This window comes from Phocoena sinus, chromosome 12, assembly GCF_008692025.1.
Source record: "Phocoena sinus isolate mPhoSin1 chromosome 12, mPhoSin1.pri, whole genome shotgun sequence".
Lineage (NCBI taxonomy): Eukaryota > Metazoa > Chordata > Mammalia > Artiodactyla > Phocoenidae > Phocoena > Phocoena sinus.
Genome location: NC_045774.1, coordinates 59203329 through 59223452, shown reverse-complemented (window position 1 = coordinate 59223452; position 20124 = coordinate 59203329). Strand labels below are relative to the sequence as shown.

Below are 20124 nucleotides of genomic sequence, written 5' to 3'. Positions count from 1 at the left end.
TATATTTCCTTAGAGCCATCAGAGGCATCTGAAGTCAACTGCTATTCCTTCTTTCCAAGACAGTTTATAACATCTGAATGTACTGCCAGCGATTACGTGGAAGGTTTAGAGAGAAGCCAATCCCCTAAATCTTGTCTTCTCACTCTGTTTTCTCCCATCCACCAACATCATTGAGTGCAGGGCTGAAGCAGTGAACATATGGAAGGGAAAAGGGGGTGACATAATGCTTTGCCTAAGTGACAAGGGAGGTGCTTATGCTGTGGCTTCTGTTTGTTTTAAAAGAGACCAGCTGATTGTGTTGTCTTTTCCCTTTATTCCTCTGAGTTACTTGGTGCCCGTGGGGGAGTCTGATGCAGATCCCAAGAATGACAAGATAACAGAAGTGAATAAAGTATAGGCAGAGAGACCTGGGAAGCTGTAAAAGTAAACACTGCCTGGGTAGGTTTTTCTTAATTTTGAATTTTGCCATTTATATCACTAAGATGACACTATTTTTTATTTTATTGTAAGTCAACTGTAGATCAATGAAAATCAATTTTATAATTTTTTCTACGTACTAAATGTCAGAAAAATTGTGTAGGGTAAGTTTATAAATGATTTTATGGTATTTTAGCAGATAGACTAATAAAAACAAACTTTAACAGGTAGTAACATATGGTACAAACCAAATTTTACTTAATGCAGTCATACAGTGACTTCACATCTATGTTTAAGTAACTGAGGGAAGCTGAGCTGATGCTATTTAGACTTGGATGCATATGTATAGGTCTCCACTCGAGATGAAATCTTCTCAATTCCTATAAATCACACTTTTAAAAAAATATGTAGTCATATTCTATCAGTTTCTTGGGGTAACTGGAAGAAAACTGTGGACTATGTAATGATTCCCTGACACTTAGATCATGCTAATTTATGACATTTCAAAAGCATCACATGGAATACATTTTTACAAATCATCACAGATGTAAGATGCCTAGCAAGTTGATATAATTTCTTGGTTTTTACCCGATTTTTCTTCCTGAAGGTTCACTTATTAATGAACTATGCTACATTTCTTCTTAAAGTTAAATTTAATCAGAATATTTTAAAATGAGGCATCATCTTGCTCAGAGGATATCAGACACACAGAGCAATATAAAACAGTAAATACACCAGTAAAAAGCAGGTGTGGCATAATTTCAGAATAGATAGGTCTACCCAAGAAAAGATAGCTGACAATTTTACACCCACATAAATGACGAGTCATTTCACCACAGACCAGTGAAAACATGGGCTAACACTATCTTTAAACTGGCATTCAGGGACAACAGTCCTCTCATTTTACAAAGAAAGAATCTTGGAATTTGAGAGACTATGTGAGTTAAGTTTGTCACTGGTAGGGCCAGAACTAGAATCAAAGTCTTCTTTCCAACAAAGCAGGTCACCAGTTAAACTCTAGGTAAAAATGTTGCCCCAAACCAGGAATACTATATTCAGACTTCCACAGATTAGTTTAAAAACTACATCAAGCTAAAGATATCTACTCTGATCTACCAATAAAAAAAGCTACACACCCAGATGGTTTTATAGATAAATTCTATCTAACAGATAATTCTCATTTGTTAAAGTTATTCCAGATCAAAGAAAAAGATGTCAATGTCACAAATCATTTTGCTAAGGTGTCATAATCTCAGCTCCAAACCTGATAAAATGGCATGAAAAGGAAAAACACAGCTCAATTTCATTGAAGAAAGCAGGTGTAAAAACTATTGATAAGTCTTAACTCTTAAAGAATATTTACAATGAACCAGGTACTGTTGTAGACACTTTATATATACTAAATCAGTTAATCCTCATAACAACTCTTTGAAAGGCATACTATCATCATCTCCACTTTACTGAAGCACAAGGGGTCAAGAAACTTTCTCAAGGTAACATAATTCGTAAGTGATAAAGCTAGAATCCAAAGTATTGGATTCTAAGTGATAAAGCTTGGCTCCAAAACATTAGGAAAATAACCCAGCTACGTATTAAGTTAAAACATGTAGGACAGGGCTTCCCTCGTGGCGCAGTGGTTTAGAGTCCGCCTGCCGCTGCAGGGAACACGGGTTCGTGCCCCGGTCCGGGAAGGTCCCACATGCCGCGGAGCGGCTGGGTCCGTGAGCCATGGCCGCTGAGCCTGCGCGTCTGGAGCCTGTGCTCCGCAACGGGAGAGGCCACAATAGTGAGAGGCCTGCGTACCGCAAAAAAACAAACAAACAAAAAAACATGTAGGACAATTATACTGCAATAAAGATGTTTAAAAAAAATGTAGGAATTACCGCAGGAATGTAAGGATTGTTCAACATGTCATTATATTAATAAATAAAAGAAGAAAAAAGATCAGTGTGGTAATGGAGGCTTTAAAATTTTTAAATACAATATACATTTTTGATAAAAATATTCTTAATCAAATGAGAATGATAAAGACTACTTATCAGAAAGAAACATCAAACAATATATAAAATTAGTAAGCTACACGAGGAATTTCTATTTAGTTCACTAATGAAGTTCTAGTGCCCGGCACGTAACAGGCATGCAAATATTTGTTACATAAATATTAAAACCAGAAAAAAACATTCCCTCTATATTAGAAATACAACTGGTATACCTATTGTGACTCTATTATTCTACATTATTTATGAAGTTCTACTTAACGTAGCAACACTTTAAATATTGGAACAGAGAGAAAAAGTATATTAATTTCCAGATTATATAACTGTATCATTAGAAAAACCAAGACATAAGTTATTAGAACAATTATAAGCATTCAGTAAGGTGAGCAGATACAAGATAAATATACAAAAGCCCAATTTTTCTTTATATTAACAATAACCAATTAAAATTAAATAAAATAGTATCTGAGACTAAAAAATAGAAGGGTTAAATTTAACCAGAAAGATATAAAACCTAAGTGAATAAAACTATAACATGTTCTTGGATGTAAAACAAGACCTATATGAACAGATAGGAAGCCTTATTAAAGAGCCAAATGAAATATAATAAAGGCACTGCTAATAAAATCCTTGCTGAAAGATATATCTGAAAGAATAATACACAAGGATTTTTTTTTAAGTTTAAAAAGAATAGAGAGGAGACTTTCCTAACACATAGTAAAACATACTACAAAACTGCCGTAGTCTTACTACTGTTATTAGTAGCTAATATTTATTGAGAGTTTACTATGTGTTCAGCACCCTCTAAGTACATTACATGTAATTAATTCTCACAATGACCCTATGAGATCTGTATTTTTATTACCTCCACTTTAGATATGAGGAAACAGAGAGATTGAATACTTGGCCAAGGCAACATTCAAGACAGGCAAGGGGTCACTAGAGTGGAGTACACCATTTTGGAAAAGTAATTTGGCTATCTTATGCATTCATTTAAATCTTTACTGAATGGCCAATCTTTACCAAGTATGATACTAGATACCAGGAACACGGCAATGAAAAAGACAGACAAGGGTCCTACTTTCATGAAACTTATATCCCAATGTGAGGAGACAGGTGATAGTAGGAAAACCAATAAGATAATCTCATAGTGATAAAGTTGCTAAAAAGAAAATACACTGTGGGTGATATGACAGAAGCAAACCAGAAGCGGGGGAGGGTTACCTTTTATCAATGTCTAAGAAGCCATCTCTGAAAAAAAAACATTTAAGTTGGACATTGAGTTGAGAAGAGGCCAGCCATGTAATGAGCTGGAAGGATATTCCAGACAGGCAGAGGAGAAAAAGCTGGGACTGGATCAGAATGTTCAAGGAATAGAAAGAAGGCCAACATTACTGGAGTAGAGGAAACAAGTATATGGCAGTAAGTGGATGTTTATCACAGGGGCTCAGGCACATACTGTGACCAGATATACCACTTACAGAACTCTATCCAATAGCAATAGTAACCGGTACATATAAAACTCTGTGCAAAATAATGTTATCGTTAGGTGGTTTGCAAAAGAAAAACAGCTGGAAAAACCTACATGTTGACCACTTGGGGAACAGTTGAGTAGATTATGGTAAAATGTAATATGTATACATATAGCTGATCCACTCTGTTCTACAGTAGAAACTAACACAACATTGTAAAGCAATTATACTCCAATAAAAAAATAAAATGAAAACAGTCAGGTGGTAGTATATGTAATGACCTGGTAAGATGTCCTAGAGCTATGTGAAAAAAAGCAAGCAGATCAATAAATATTTTTCTTTAATGAGACTCCTAAACTATGTATTAGGGATTTTAACTCCAAAGTCTGGTCCTGGATAAACTCCTAAACTATGTATTAGGGATTTTAACTCCAAAGTCTGGTCCTGAATAAACTCCACTTTGCTTCCTCCCACTCCAAGCAAATGTTCTCCTACATACTTTCCTCCCACCTCTTTCTCTAATTCATTCCCTGCCAGCATTTCGGCTCACCTCAGCCCATTGCTTGCTTCTTTACCTACAAACATGAACAGCATTACAAAACTTCTAAGAGCACAGAGGACAACGTTTTCTTAAAACGAGAAAAACCCACAACACAATAGACTAATTCTGAAATGACTGAATCAGCCAGCTCTAATGATTTTAGAATAGTCAGGTTGCATCATATACTTAAAACTATTTGAAAATCAGAAATCACATTATTATGAGCAATTACAGGTAACTAAATATTCGGTTGGCTATTAACACTAGCAGAGGTGTAAGTCTTACCTCTACTTTTGTTCGATAGAGAACGAGTCGTTTAAGGCCACATAATTTGGCAATGTGGTTGAAAGCTTGAGGCGGTAGTTTATCACAGGATGAGAGATTTAAGTCCTGTAGATTTAGACACATCTCAGAAATAATCTCCAAGCAAGTTTCATTAAGGAAGTGGCTGCAAGATAATTCAAGACGCACTAATTCAGATCCACAGACCTTCAGAAACCTGTGAAAACAATGTTCCGTGTGAATTTCGTAAAAGATATTTTATATCTTTTACACATCAAGTACTATATATTCATACCCCTGAAACTTTATCAACAAGCGGTGCGCCTGTTTATCCCTTAAACAAACGCACCACTCATCCCCGTCCAGGTCTCTTGACGTCTTCTTGCCCATCTCAGTGTCGCATCAGTCACATACTGTTATTTTATTTATGCCGCATCTTTTTTCTATATGATTTAATTATTAGCTTACAATAACACATGCAAAATAAAACTGACTAAATCAATCACTTATGAAAGGAAAGCAAGTAAAGCACTGGACTTCTAAGTCAAAAGATGGATATTTTGCCCTGTTCCACCATTTTCTAGCATGTGACCTTGGAAAAGGCATTTACCCAAGTCTCAGCATTTCCTCAGATGTGGAAGGCAGACTAGAAATAATGTTAACAGCATTCACCACACTGTGGTTTTAAACATCCCACAATAATGTGAAAGCAGTTTGCAAAGACCAAAGTACCCCACGAACGTTAAAATAAAAGTGAAATCTTGGCCAACACACATTCAAACAACAATGAAAAACTTTAATTGCTACAAATTTATTTTAAATGTTGCAAATAACTCAGTAGCCCACACATCTTATTTACACCCAAACATCCAAGAACATCCCTTTATTCTTAATCCATTGCAGCGTATGTTCTGCTCTCCCTAAATTCATCCTTTCCTTTTAAATGCTAAATTAAACGGCCTTTCTTTCCAGTCCTCGTATTACCTGATTTATTGTGGCATTTCACACAACCGCCCTCACCTTCCTTCAAATTCTCAGATAGTCCTCTCGCTATTCCCTCCTTACATTCCTCTGACCTGTCTCACTGCTGCGTCCTTTGTATTATAGTAGCTAAATTGCCAGTTTGCATCAAGCACCTTAATTCATTCACTCAACAAATATTTATTGAGCTCCAACTATGACCCAGGCATTCTCTAGGCACTTGGAAGTTGGCAGTGGGCAAAGCAAAGTTCCTGCTCTCATGGGGCTTACTTACATTTTGGTAGGGGAGGTAGATCATAAACAAATCAATTACATGAGTAAAATTAATAGTATATTAGAGAGTGAAAAGTGCCAATGAGAAAATAAAAGCAGAGAAGGACAACAGGAAGTGTCAAGGGTAGACAGGGTGGTAAGGGAAGCCTCATTGAGAAGGTGAATCAAGACCCAAAGGAAGTGAGGGGGTGAGCAAAGCAGTTCCCTGGAGAAGCAGCACTCCAGGCAAAGGGAGGGGCAAGCGCAACAGCTCTGAGGCAGGACAGCTCAGACAACGCCTAGAGTACGGAACTGTCAGGAGGCTCAAAGTGAGAGGGAGATGGGGAGCAGATCAGAGAGGTAAGGGCAGTTCAGAGTGTGTGTCCTATAAAGACTCTGGCTTTTATTTTGAGGGAGGTGGGATCCTCAATCATCAGAGGGTGCTGAGCAGAGGTGTGGCACAACCTGCTTGTATTTTGACAGGGTCACTCCGGTTTCTGTGTGGAGAACAGACTGAAGGAGAACAGGGGTAAAAACAGGGGGACCCTCAGGACACCACGACCATATTCAGGGAAGAGAGGATGGTGCACTGGATCCGGCGGTGGCACTGAATGTTGTGCTCAATATTCAGACTCAGGATCTATTTCAAAGGGAGGCAGTGTGTACTACATTATGACATACCTTCTTCATACTGAACTGAACTCAGGCTCACCTATTTCTCAACCATAATTTATTTTTCTGTTAACCAGTTTCCTTACATACTGATTTGTTTACATTGAGTTTTATAAGGTGCCTCAAATCCTTCGGCAATTGAAACAGATTCTTGGTGTACCCAGTACTTAGCATGATGTCAGGCATGTAAAAAGCACTGGATGACTCTGTTGAATAAATCTTCCAATGGTGAAAATTCATTTGAAGAATTTCAATTTCCTCTACTCTGGAACAAACTAAGTTTTATGGACTCAGAGAATTTTTCCCTTAAGAGGGTCAAACTCCTAAGAAATATGACAAAATTAACATTTTTACCTTACTCTGAGTATACATCGTAGTTATGGCTAGTTCTTCACTATTTATAAGCTAGCAATCTAGAAATGAATGTAGGGTGTCAGAGATCTGGAGTATCCTATTTTGATTTGATACTCCTAAAATTATTTGCAGATTACAAAAGTTAAATGAGTATATTAACTCTTAAAATTAAAATCTTGAGGCATCTTATCTCTTGAAGATAAGATTATTTGCCATTATTTGGCAAAGCACTTTGTTCTACAATTCTTTTTGGTATTGGACTTGGAATACTTTGGCATTTCTTTTCTCTTTGCTCTCATTAATGAACTTTTCCCTTCTAAAGATAGAAAGTAAATCACCAGAACTGTTAATAGATTAGAAAACATCCCAAATTGATTGAATGAATGAAAAAATTTGGAAGCACAATAAAGATAATGATCATGCTTATCTACCTTTATGACTCTCTCTCTTCTTTTTTATATATTGCATATTTTTACTGAGATTATTTGGTCAATATCCCCATAGTCTCTCTTCCTAAACTTACAAGATCTACACTACCTACTTTTTCATAATATTTCCATTCCAAGAAGGCAGAATTAGCAGCAGAATCAATTAATTAGCTGAACACAACTCTTGTTTCTTTCCTTAATGCTCCTCATAAAGTTTTATTTTAACGCATAATTACATACATGTTTTTGTCTTGGTCATCTATTTATTCATCTCAATTGTGATACTGGTCATTTGAAAGGAGAATTATAGCTTGTCTACTTCCTGCAGCCTGTTCATACCATGTTATGAATTCTCATCAAGTATTTCTTGATATTGAGGATATTAAGAGAAGACCTAAGTTCAGATAAACAATCCCAAACGAGGTCTCTTACTACGAGAAATGGAGTCTCTGGAGAGAGGAATAAGTTGCTTATCTTTATGAGGTGAATTCATTTGTCCAGATTAATATAAGTACATAAAAAGTAATTTACTAAATGGTAACTTGCACCCTAAAATAATTAACATCACATGAATGAATGATTTAATCTGAGTTTATTCATCACAACATAAAAGGCACTAGATCTTACAAGCTGCCTGAAGTATCAAGGTAAAGGGGAGAATTAGGTATAAATATCCACGGCTTCTGATTGCTAATCTCATGTTTTGTTAGCTGACCCTCACTTGAGTTTTATAAGACAGTATATTTAAGATAATTTTAATCCCAAATAGCTGGAGCATTATTTACTATAGCCGATCCAAAATAAAGTCATTAAAAACAAAACTTCTTGCTTAACTGTGTACGGTACTATCTAGCAATGGTAGAAGGAAGTGGAAAAGAAAGTCTTAAATTGTCTTTAATCTCTAGGAATTGACCATCTAAAAGAGACAACAGTGTAAAACACAGGCAGGCAACTGTATAAACAAATATATGAATAAGCAAAAAGCTCTCTATTCCATAAAACTGTAGCTCTGTGTCAAAACAGCAAGTTCTTAAATCTAGAAAGCATCCAATAATGTTTTCTGAAGGGAACAAGTAGAAGGGTGAGGGATAGAAATCTCTACATAACTGAGGTGGAGCTCAAGGTGATTATTTTGAGCAACTACCTGAAGAAAAACGATAGAGGAAAAATAAATAGAACCTAAGACTTTTTGAACATCAGAATGATATGATTAAGCCTCAGAGCACCAACAGGCAGGGAGGCAAAGGCATATCCAAGACTTTAGGGAAGTGTCTTATAAGAGAAAAGTGGAATTACAGTAGATGTGATTTTAATGAGTAATGATATAAATGAGCAGTACTTGAAGTTACAAATCACAAATCTGTAGATAGGATTTTAATAACTGATTAAAAGTTTTAAGTTCTTATTATTCCAATTTCCCTGTTATTTTGAATAAAATAAATTCCTAAGTTCTTTAAAATCCAGTGAAACAATTCCAGCTTGTGAAGATAAGGTTTTTAGGTAACAAAAATAAACTATATCAAACTTTTCCCAAAGACTTACTCAAAAAGCAAGCTCGGGCTTCCCTGGTGGCGCAGTGGTTGAGAATCTGCCTGCTAATGCAGCGGACACAGGTTCGAGCCCTGGTCTGGGAGAATCCCATATGCCGCGGAGCAACTAGGCCCGTGAGCCACAACTACTGAGCCTGTGCGTCTGGAACTTGTGCTCCGCAACGAGAGAGGCCGCGATAGTGAGAGGCCCACGCACCGCGATGAAGAGTGGCCCCCGCTTGCCACAACTAGAGAAAGCCCTCGCACAGAAACGAAGACCCAACACAGTCAAAAATAAATTAATTAATTAATAAACCCCTACCCCCAACATCTTCTTTAAAAAAAAAAAAAAAGCAAGCTCATCATCATTGGTCTCTATTTTAAAAATGTACTTTTTCTCTTTAAAGTATTACAAGCAAGTCTTCTTCACAGTAGTGAGCATAAATAGACCATACTTACTCATAGATTATTCATTAATAATCAAGCCATGAATATTTATTGTTTATTCTGGGAATGCTGCCTATAAGCCATAATGACTATCAATTCAGCAGTCAGGTCAAGGGGGCCAACAGCAATCAGTAGGCAAAACTCCAGTATCTCCCACCCAAAAAAGAGTCTCTCTCCCTGTTATTTAACCTTTTTATTTTCTTAATGAGAACAATGACTATACTTAAAGAAATGCTATCAAGATTTATTTATGGTTTTACTGGCTGAAATATTCCTGTGAAATATGGAAAACTTAAATTAATGTATGTACTTTTGTGATTATTTAAACAGCCCCATGGCAACTAAATGGCTGAATTGAAAATGGAAGAGAAATTGCTGGTTAGAAAGTAGATTGGAGCTTTAAGCTCATAAAAGAAGATATTTATCCATCACGTGTCTAAAATGTTAACAATAGCATTGCGAAGTTTTCTTCTCACAACTTATGTTTCTGCTCATGTACCCGAAGAAGCTACATAAAGTTTTTAAAAACTGATTTAATACTATCTCTACATTTTATTCATTATACCATGGTTATATGCAACATTTTGCCAAAGAAGCTGGACTTCAGCCATTCATTACCAATATTTTCTTTAACTCATTAGTTGCCTCCCTGTTATTTTATTTATAAAATATAGGAAGGATATGTTTAAATGTTTATTCTTATATCTTTATCTTTTCTGTAGCAGGAACTATTTATCTATCTCTTTACATGGCCCACGACACTCACCATAATGCCTTACACACCAAGAGTGAAAACAAAGTTAGTTCCTAATGGTGGGAAACATTGAAAAAAGAGCTATGAGGGATTAAAACACCCAAAAGTCCTTATAACGTAAAATAATGCTTACTGATACCAATGGTTCTATCTGCTCTCAGAGTCAGTTAGTCTTGGTTTATGATCTATAGTGCATGCTCTCAATACCCACAGTCATCATTAGCTTCAGTTCTTCTTGGTCCCATTAATAGCGAGGAAAATTAGCCAATGAAGTGTGTGTGTCTGCAGCAAAAGGAAGTAGAAAGGACTAAGCTTGTGTTCCACTGGAGAGCTGTCAAAGATCCAGCAATTTTCAAAATGTGGATTCTATGAAAATTTACCAAAATCACACTGCCAAAAAGAAATGCCTAATTTTCTACTATATATATATATAATATATATATCCCCTTTTAAGCAAATTTACATAATAAAAAAGAATTTTGTATACATAGCCTGTTGTAAAATCTTTAGACTCTGACCCACAATCCCATCATGTTTTATCTAAGAACCCCTTCCCCTGGCTCTATTTCTGGCAGAAAAGAAAGAAACTCAGTGCATCCATGGTTTCAACATGTGCTATAAGCCATTACTGCTTGTGTTTATTTTTTACTTTGATGCATAAACTATCAATATTAGCATTTTGAACACATTGGTGCTATGTCAAACATGACTTCATCTGAATCTAATGGTATCAAATATTTATTTCTGGAACTGCATCTTTATTTTTATACTTTAAGTCAAGGGGAACAAAGCTCAAAATACAGATTTCTAATTCATAAACCACTGTTCAGGAATGTATCCACTGGGGATATGTGTAGGGAGGGCTGTAGTTCATTCCAACTTCTAAAAACAGGATAGGAGATTATTCGTTAATCAAAAATAACAGGTAGGGCTTCCCTGGTGGCACAGTGGTTGAGAGTCCACCTGCCGATGGAGGGAACATGGGTTCAAGCCCCGGTCCGGGAAGATCCCACATGCCACGGAGCGGCTAGGCCCGTGAGCCTTGGCCGCTGAGCCTGCGCATCCGGAGCCTGTGCTCCGCAACGGGAGAGGCCACAACAGTGAGAGGCCCGCGTACCGCAAAAAACAAACAAACAAACAGGTAATTTCCCCAAAGTGTCTACTTCTTCGTTGTTTAACTTAATGAAACGGATTATACTGTAACGTACAATGAGAATAACCATCAAGGTTAGGAGAAAAACACCTGTTTGTTTCACAAGGAAAATGACTATGGCATTACTAAATGAATATGTACTCGTGCAAGCTTTCAAATGTTTAACAGGTGACATTTAATAGTAAGGAAACTAAATGCTTAAATAGAAAGGAGCAGAAACACCTGGGCAGGTCTGCAAGTGTGGTCGCCTATTTAACATGCAATTGCATTTTCAACATAATTAGTTTAAATGAGCTTCTAAATTTGGGTGATGTATTGCACATGTAATTAAGATTTAATTAAAAATGTTCTATAATAAATTGTTTTCCATTTCTGACAAATCACATTAGGGAGGTAGATTTTGATTTGGAAATAGTTTTTAGAATGTGTTAATCATCTGTGCTGAAAATATGAGAAAGAAAAAAAGGAGCTCTGTTGAAAGTTCCTTGGGATTTAAAAAATATGAGGTAAAGGGCATAATTTCCCTCCATCTTGTGAAGTCTAGCTGAAGAGGATGGTGAAACTAACTCATCCACTTTTGTAAGCAGAAGCACTCTGAACATGATCTAAAGTACGCGATATATAATTTCAAACTTTTATTATCGAAACTACCACATAGTAAGTATAGCCTGCTGATTTAAATAACCTCAACAAGGCTTGGCACTGACCTGCTAAATCCTGAAACAGAGATGAAGCCCCTATTGCCAGTCCAAGATAAATTAAGCCACTGGACGAGAGTACAGCGAGGCTGCAGAAATTCCAGAGAGGTGTCATTTAGTTTTGCCCAGTATGGTTGCAGATTGAGGTGGATGTACTGCAGAGGATCACAGCAATGCTGGTTCAGTAGTTTGCAAGTCTGTGCTAATCTACACAGGTCTGGTAGTGTCAGATGATTCAGAATCAGTTGAATGAGCTACATAAAACAGAGAAACCAAGATCATCCAGACTGAAAAAACAATATCACTTTTTGAAGCATATGATATGATCTAATAAAGAACAATAGTATCATACATTTTATAACAATACTTTCACATACTAAATAACTCAACAGAATTATCCAAATCAGTAGTAACCATACATACATAAGGCAATATATATTACATTTCAAGAGCATTCAAAGTATATTCAATTCATGTCGACTATTTTTTTTTTACAGTGCAAAGATATATTTTGGTAATCTATTGAATAATACCATTTTTCACATACTTAACATTTACTAAACATCGACTACACGTCAAACACTGGTGAGAAGAGCTCCCACTTTCAGGGTTTCCAGAGTCCAGTGGGGACTGGTAAGTACGATGATATGTTTTAATAGCTTGGATAGACGCATAGACTGCTACTAGAGCCTGACACAAGACACAGGCCTAACCTCAGTGAAAGCGGACTTGGACCAGCAAGGCTCAGCTTTAAAGAGTGAGAGGCAAAACTGGGGAGAGGAAAGATTAGTTAGTGGTAAGGACTGGATCACAGAGAGCCTCACCGAGGAGCCTGGATTTACTCTGAAAGCAATGAGGAGTCTTGAAGGGATTTATGTAACTGCAGAGTGACAGAGTCATATTTATGGTTTAGAAAGATCATTGCAGGGGGCACTACCAGAGGCAGGCAGGGAAACCCGCCTGGCGGCTACTGTAGATTCCAAGGAAGAGGAATCAGGGGCCTGCTTAAGGCAACTGGCAGTGACTAGGGAGTAGCTAACAGATACAAAAAAGTATTAAGGAGGAGGAACCAAAAAGATTTTTATCTCTAATTAAAACAGTTTCTTTGAACTAGTTCAAGATTTGTTTTTTCTTCATGGTGAACAGTCGGGGGCTCCTAAACTAATTTTCAAAGAATCACTGCTAAATAGTCTATTCTGAACCAAGAAATACTAAGAAAAAATATCAAATATTTGCTAAATGGTAAAAAAATCTTTAGATGAGAGAGAAGGTTGAGTTTCTTTTTTTTTGCGGTACATGGGCCTCTCACTGTTGTGGCCTCTCCCGTTGCGGAGCACAGGCTCCGGACGCGCAGGCTCAGCGGCCATGGCTCAGCGGCCATGGCTCACGGGCCCAGCCTTTCCGCGGCATGTGGGATCCTCCCGGACCGGGGCATGAACCCGTGTCCCCTGCATCGGCAGGCGGACTCTCAACCACTGCGCCACCAGGGAAGCCCCTGTATTATATTTTAAAATAATTCTATTCACTATATTTTGTTTGCAGAAGTAAAATTGGTCTGTAATTTTATTTTTATGTGCTAGAGTATTATAACAGCTTCACTAAGAAGTTAAAAACTTTCCTTTTTCTTTACGCCTTGAAAGAGTTTAAATAATACAGGGTTTGATCACTTCTTAAATGTCTGAAAGAACCTATGAGCCATCTGGGCTTGGCAACCGTAGGACCTTAAATAGTTGTAGAATGAATTTAAAATTTGTTGTTTTAACTACAATATTAAAAGCTATTTCAGTAAAATTTTTAAGCAGTTAGTGCAAAGAGGCATTAAAAGTTAAATATATCCATGTATCAGAGGATAAATAATTTACTTTTTTCCAGATGATTTATAATTTAAATAACTCCCAGCAATTGCTGGCATCATTCCAAAGTCACCAATATTAAAAGATGTATATTGTGTGAAAACACTTTCTGATCCTTAATATTATATTTTAAGCAAATATCCAAGTAGAAAAAGAATAATGAAGTTATTGAGACCATGACATTGGCACGTGAAAAAGCACTTTTGGATTGTGATTAAGCAAAAGATAACAGGCTTCAGGCCCACAAGATAATACCTATTAATTATTACTCATCTAGTATCTAGTGTCTGTCAAAAGATGTTTTTAGATGGGGGTATCCTAGCCTAAAGTACCATTTGACACCACGGTGAAAGTAAGATGTTGTCTGTAGGATGTTGTATGTCTCAAAACACAGCTGATCTGCCCTCAAAACCCACTCTACTCATAATACAATTATTTTCAACGAAGGAAACATTATGTCACTTGACATATTTAAATGTGGGGTTTTTTTTTCCTTTAAATAACTTGGATTATATAATTTGGGCAACTTTTAAAAAAAGAGTTTCTCTTTTTACTCACTGTGAGATCATTCAGTGTTTTGCAGCATCAACTCTTTATGCATTGTACTGCTTTCATCATGGCTAATTAATGTCCTTCAGGACGACTGATTCTATTTCTTGGTTTCGTTTATGTGATTTTGTTGTATTGATTAAACCCCTTGCATGTACTGGAAGCTTTTACTCTTTATTGGCTCCTTCCCTACAGCATAAAAGCATACTGAAATCTCTCCCAGCTTGCATCACAAACAGAAACCTTCCCACCCTGCTACATCTTCTGCCACTCGTCTTTTCTCCTTTTAAAAGATAAATTAGAGCAAATAATATCTATAATAATTTCATACTCTTCCTCATTTTGATATGCCTTATTGAGTGTGACATGAAGGGGTGGAGTGTTAGGATGCCAAGTATTATTCACTACTGGTGGACAGTCTTGCCCATGATTGGTGTATATTTAATAGAAATATTTTTCTGCTTATGCTCAGAGAGCAAACACTTGTTGTCTCTGCTTCTCCCCCGCTCCTTGATGCCTTAACCAGATATGGTAAGGTTTTTCTCATCTCTCACCCTATGGTCATAGTTCCATTGAACCGATAATGGTAAAGGATTATCAGAGATCTCCCGATGACCAAAACCAGTGGGCACTTGTCACTGAGCTCTCTGCAGTGGTGTGGCCAACCACACCCATTTTCTGTTCTCTATACCTCTCTAGCTTCCTATCGTTGTTTTTAAGACAATCTCATCCTTGTCCCAAGTGCCTTTTCTGACTTGTCTTCCTCTCCTGGACTCTTAGATGTTAGTAATCCCAGAATTCTATTCTTGGCCCTTTATTCACACCCTCCGAGTTTTCCTGGTCAGTTTCATCTACCACGGTAGCCCTCTCCTCTTCTGAGAAGACTCACACAAATGTAAACTCAGACCTTCCTCCTGTGTTTCAAACTCAAATAGCAACTGCCTACTGTCAACTTCTCAATCAGAGAAGTTGGCTTTGATGAATCACAGGCACCTCCAAGTCAATGCAGCCTTCCACCTTCACCCACTGGTTTATGATTAATGGCATATCCATCCACCAGGTCATTTCAACCAGAAGCCTAAAAGTCCTTGTGATGCTCTGCTTCATGTCCACATTCAATAGTTACTTTGATTTCTACCTTCTGCATCTCTAGAATACTTCTCCGGCTTACCTCCTTTCCAAACTTTCCAGTACCCAGAGCTTCATAACTTCTTGCCTACATTTCTGCAGTAGCTCCCCGACTGGTATCCCTGCTTCCCACCCTGACCTCCTTTTGGTCTATTCTTCATTTACCAACAGAATAATCTAAGAAGGAAACCTCATTTTGTTATTCTTCTTTTAAAGTAAATAAAACTTTCAATGTTTCCCTACTGACTACAGAAAAGGTTCACAATCTTCATACCATGACACATACGAAAAACAAACTTTACATGAGGCCAAACACCTGGGCAATCATTCTAACTGTGGGCCAAAGCATGTGCAAAAATGCCTGCATGTTATGGATAATTTCTGGAATGCTAGCTATTATTCCACATCTTTTTCTCCCACTAAAAAAAAGCATATGAAGAATTCAGAGAACACAAGAAAGTGAGTGTGAAATTATTACAGGTATAATCTTGGATTTGTTCTAATTTTTTACCAAAAGTACATGATTTATAAAATCTAAGGTCTCTATGACTCCCCTCAAATGATTCTGCGATGTACAGGAGAGACACAGCAGCCTGAGGACCACTGGCTGAAGAGAGAAAATGCAAACCTCTTGGTAAAACCCACAGAGCCCTCTACAACGTGGCAGGGTGGGCTGTGCACTGCCAGGGCTGGGATGTCCCAATCACTGTCATCTGTGTGGATGGTGGCCTATGGAGTGATGCACCGAGGCAGCCCTGAGCCTGTGTCCAAGTTCATCTCTTGCAGCTTCTGCTATCAAATCCTATTCCAGCCACAGTGAAATACTGGAGTTCCCAAACAGGTCACACAGTTTCACTTCTTCTCACCTTTGGACACTCTCTTCCCTTTGCCTGAAGTTCCCGTTATTCATTTGAATGTGACATGTTAAGCATTTTATGAGGTCTGGATAAAATTCAACAAACTCTTTAAAATACATTTCCTGAATTTAAATCTCTATACTGTAGTTTTAGGAAACGGGTAAGAATCAAGGAAGTGAGCTTCCTCCAGATGAGCTGCTGCCACTGCTGCCAGGACAGACCCTCCTTGAAGCCCCCAGGGAACAACACCGTCAACATCCCACGCTCCTCTCTCCCAGCTCAGCTGCTCCTCCATCTTTCCTCCCTCCTCCCTCTAAGGGCCAGGGTGTCTTGTCCACCTATGAAGCTTCCTTCCATAACACAAGACTTGACCTAGAAGGCCTGGGCTGGATCCTGGTTCCATGGCTTACTGACTGAATTACCTTAGATCCTTAAAATCATCTTTATGTGGCAACTTTAGCTACTTCACAGGATGTACCATAGCATTTGAACTGTGAAATGTTGAACAGGCATTATAGCTCCTGTTAGGCACTCAAGAGGCTACCTTATTGTTCCATGCAAGTTAAGCTACTTGTATTATTACAATGAAACCTGAAATACCCACCAGTGTGGAAGGAGGATAGTTGAACTGGTTAAAGTTTAAATTTATAAAATTTTTCTTTAAAAGGTCGGATTATATTATTTTTAACCACACACAGCTCTTCTCAGCAGGGGAAGGAATGCCTGGCCCTACTCCCACCCCAGGGGGTGTGCTAATGGCATTGGATGCCTGGGAGCCAGGAGTGCTAAATATACCCTGGAAACACCCCTGCAGTGACACACTGAAAACAAGACTTTAGGTAAAAGGCACTCTATACCTGCCTAGACCAAAAATCATAGCTAGTTAGAATATAGAATAGAGTTAGTATAGAAGAGTATATGACACTTGGAGACACTGTGCACTATTAAACAGAATTAGCATTTCTCTCACAGTCTAATTAATACTCTTATTTTTCATAGCAAATCATCTTTAATATAACCGGTATCAAGTTAAGCACATATTGCCCATATTAACACTGTGTAATTATGAATTAAAGTGGAGTGTAATTTATCATTGCTTTATGTATTTTGGTTATTGTTAATCAGTGATAAAATAACATATATTTAATAGCTTATCCAGAATCACTAAAGTCAATCCAAAACAAAGGTGGTGAAGTTACTGAACACAATTTTGTCTAGTCTTTCCAAAATCAAAATACACAATACATCAGATTATGTATACCTTGCTAATGCTCCGATTTCTCTGACATCTAGCAAAATAAACATTAACATCTAAACATTTTTAAATGATAGTATGTCCAATAATGCTACTGAATATCTTTGGCTTACCTCATAAGGTAGTTTATCAAAATATCCATTACTTGTCCCTTCCCTGAGGGCAATACTGCTAAACTTTTTGTTCAGATTGTCCATTCCACATCCATTCTTTTCTTCATAGTCATCTTCTAGATCATTCATATCAATAAGTGAAGTCTTGAGAGAAAGCACTGGCTTGTCCTTTGTACCATGTAATACAACGGCATCTAATTCAGTGTAATAATCCAGAAGAGAACTATTTACTTCCAGCCGTATAAGATTTGTGGGAAAATTTATCTGCTTAATACAAGGTTTAAACTGGCGAGCCTGGGAAGCATTCACCTTCGTAGGTTTCTCTGACCAAAGAATCTCCCATCTGCCAAAGAAAGAAACTTCCCTATAATACAGTTTAGAATGAGATTTACTGTTACCTTAATGTTAGGGGCCCAGCCCAATACGTTACAGTGTGAAGCAAAAGCATTAAACAAGGTGGATAGGATCAAACCAAGAATTGTTTCCAGGACATGAAATAAATTTTAAACCTAAATGACATAGACCTTATTACTTAAAATATTTTTACTACTTAAATTATTTTTACAACTCCCTAGAAAGTCCTTTTTGGCAGATTTCACTTTGGTAAGTTAAAAACTGGAATAGGTAGTCAGCGGTACATGAACAACACTCAGTTTTACAGATAAAGTAAACACGAAGTATTAACGCACACAGTAGAAAGCACTCCCGTGTGCATGCCCTAAACCAACTGTGGAAACTAAACTGCTCACCTTGCCTCACGAAGGTCTCCTTCTCTGTTTCTGTTACTGGTGCCATACAAATTCAAAACTTTCATTATATTTTTCTTTGGCCACAGCACACGGCATGTGGAATCCTAGATCCCCCCACCAGGGATCAAACCCGTGTCCCCTGCGCTGGAAGCGTGCGGAGTCTTAACCACTGGACCACCAGGGAAGTCCCAAAACTATCATTTTCTTTGATTTTCTTTTATCTAGTCATTAAATTTTATCAGAGTTTTCATGAAATTGTCTCATATATGCCCTTCTCCTAAGTTTCCATTATTGTCATCTTTTAGTCATCCTTGTATCCTCAGTACATAGCAAGTAGCTAACACGTAACAGGTGAATAACATTTTCTCCTATTCCTTCAAAATGAACTTCTACTTTTCAGCCAGGTTAATCATTACTTTCCAGATAATAAACTTATTTCCACACGAAGGTGTTTGCTCATGTTGTCTTCCCCTCCCAATGAAATGCCTAACCTACAATTATCTGCCCATCTTTTCTTCAAGGCCTAACTCATATTCCATGTCTTTATATAGGTCTTCTTAAAAAATTAGTTTCCAAAATTATTTAAAGATTCTTTGTAACATAGCATCATTAGATATATAATATTCTCCAATATATGGCATAAATAACCATTTCTCTAATATTGTTTTCTAGTATAACAGAGAAAGTTAAAAACACAGACAAAAATACTTCAATAAATACTTCTATTTCTATTTATTTACTTTAGCTAGCAGAACTTTTACATAAAGATTTTATGTCAGAGATTAAGAACATTTTTAAGTCTCCCAATACATACTACAAACTGCTTTCAAAGAAGCTTATGCCAACAATATATAAGAATGACCACTGAAAGCACTCTTTATTTTTAAAATTAATCTCTAATTCCACAGTGACCCAGGTCTCTGTGACACAATTTATAATTCACTGACTACTAATAACACTTAAAATGTTTTCATATGCTTATTAATCATATCAAAATTTTCCCCTCCAATATATTGTCAGTTCATTTCGTTGCCCGAACGGCCTATTTACTTTTTATGAATTTTATTTTTTTGATACAGCAGGTTCTTATTAGTTATCTACTTTATACATATTAGTGTATATATGTCAATCCCAATCGCCCAATTCATCCCACCACCACCACCCCCTCTCCTCCCCGCTTCTCCCCCTTGGTGTCCATATGTTTGTTCTCTACATCTGTGTCTCTATTTCTGCCTTGCAAACCGGTTCATCTGTACCATTTTCCTAGATTCCACATATATGCGTTAATATACATTTGTTTTTCTCTTTCTAACTTACTTCACTCTGTATGACAGTCCATCCACGTCTCTACAAATGACCCAATTTCATTCCTTTTTATGGCTGAGTAATATTCTGTTGTATATATGCACCACATCTTCTTTATCTGTTCATCTGTCGATGGGCATTTAGGTTGCTTCCAGGACCTGGCTATTGTAAACACTGCTGCAATGAACACTGGGGTGCATGGGTCTTTCTGAATTATGGTTTTCTCTGGGTATATGCCCAATAGTGGGATTGCTGGGTCATATGGTAATTCTGTTTTCAGTTTTTTAAGGAACCTCCATACTGTTCGCCACAGTGGCTGTATCAATTTACATTCCCAC

The 20124-nt window shown here is 37.3% G+C and overlaps 1 protein-coding gene across 7 annotated transcripts in view; it reads right to left on the bottom strand.

Annotated features, from left to right (window-relative positions):
* FBXL4 (F-box and leucine rich repeat protein 4) overlaps window positions 1-20124 on the bottom strand; it is a 66995-nt gene that overhangs the window by 20422 nt on the left and 26449 nt on the right. For 6 of the 7 annotated variants that reach the window (XM_032651716.1, XM_032651718.1, XM_032651720.1 and 3 more), the window contains 3 exons: window positions 17733-18075; window positions 11987-12231; window positions 4713-4926 (listed from right to left, as the gene is read on the bottom strand). In XM_032651716.1, coding sequence (XP_032507607.1) covers window positions 4713-4926; window positions 11987-12231; window positions 17733-18075 — 802 coding nt within the window. The remainder of the gene's footprint in view (window positions 1-4712; window positions 4927-11986; window positions 12232-17732; window positions 18076-20124) is intronic. The other variant, XM_032651722.1, reaches the window with a different exon arrangement.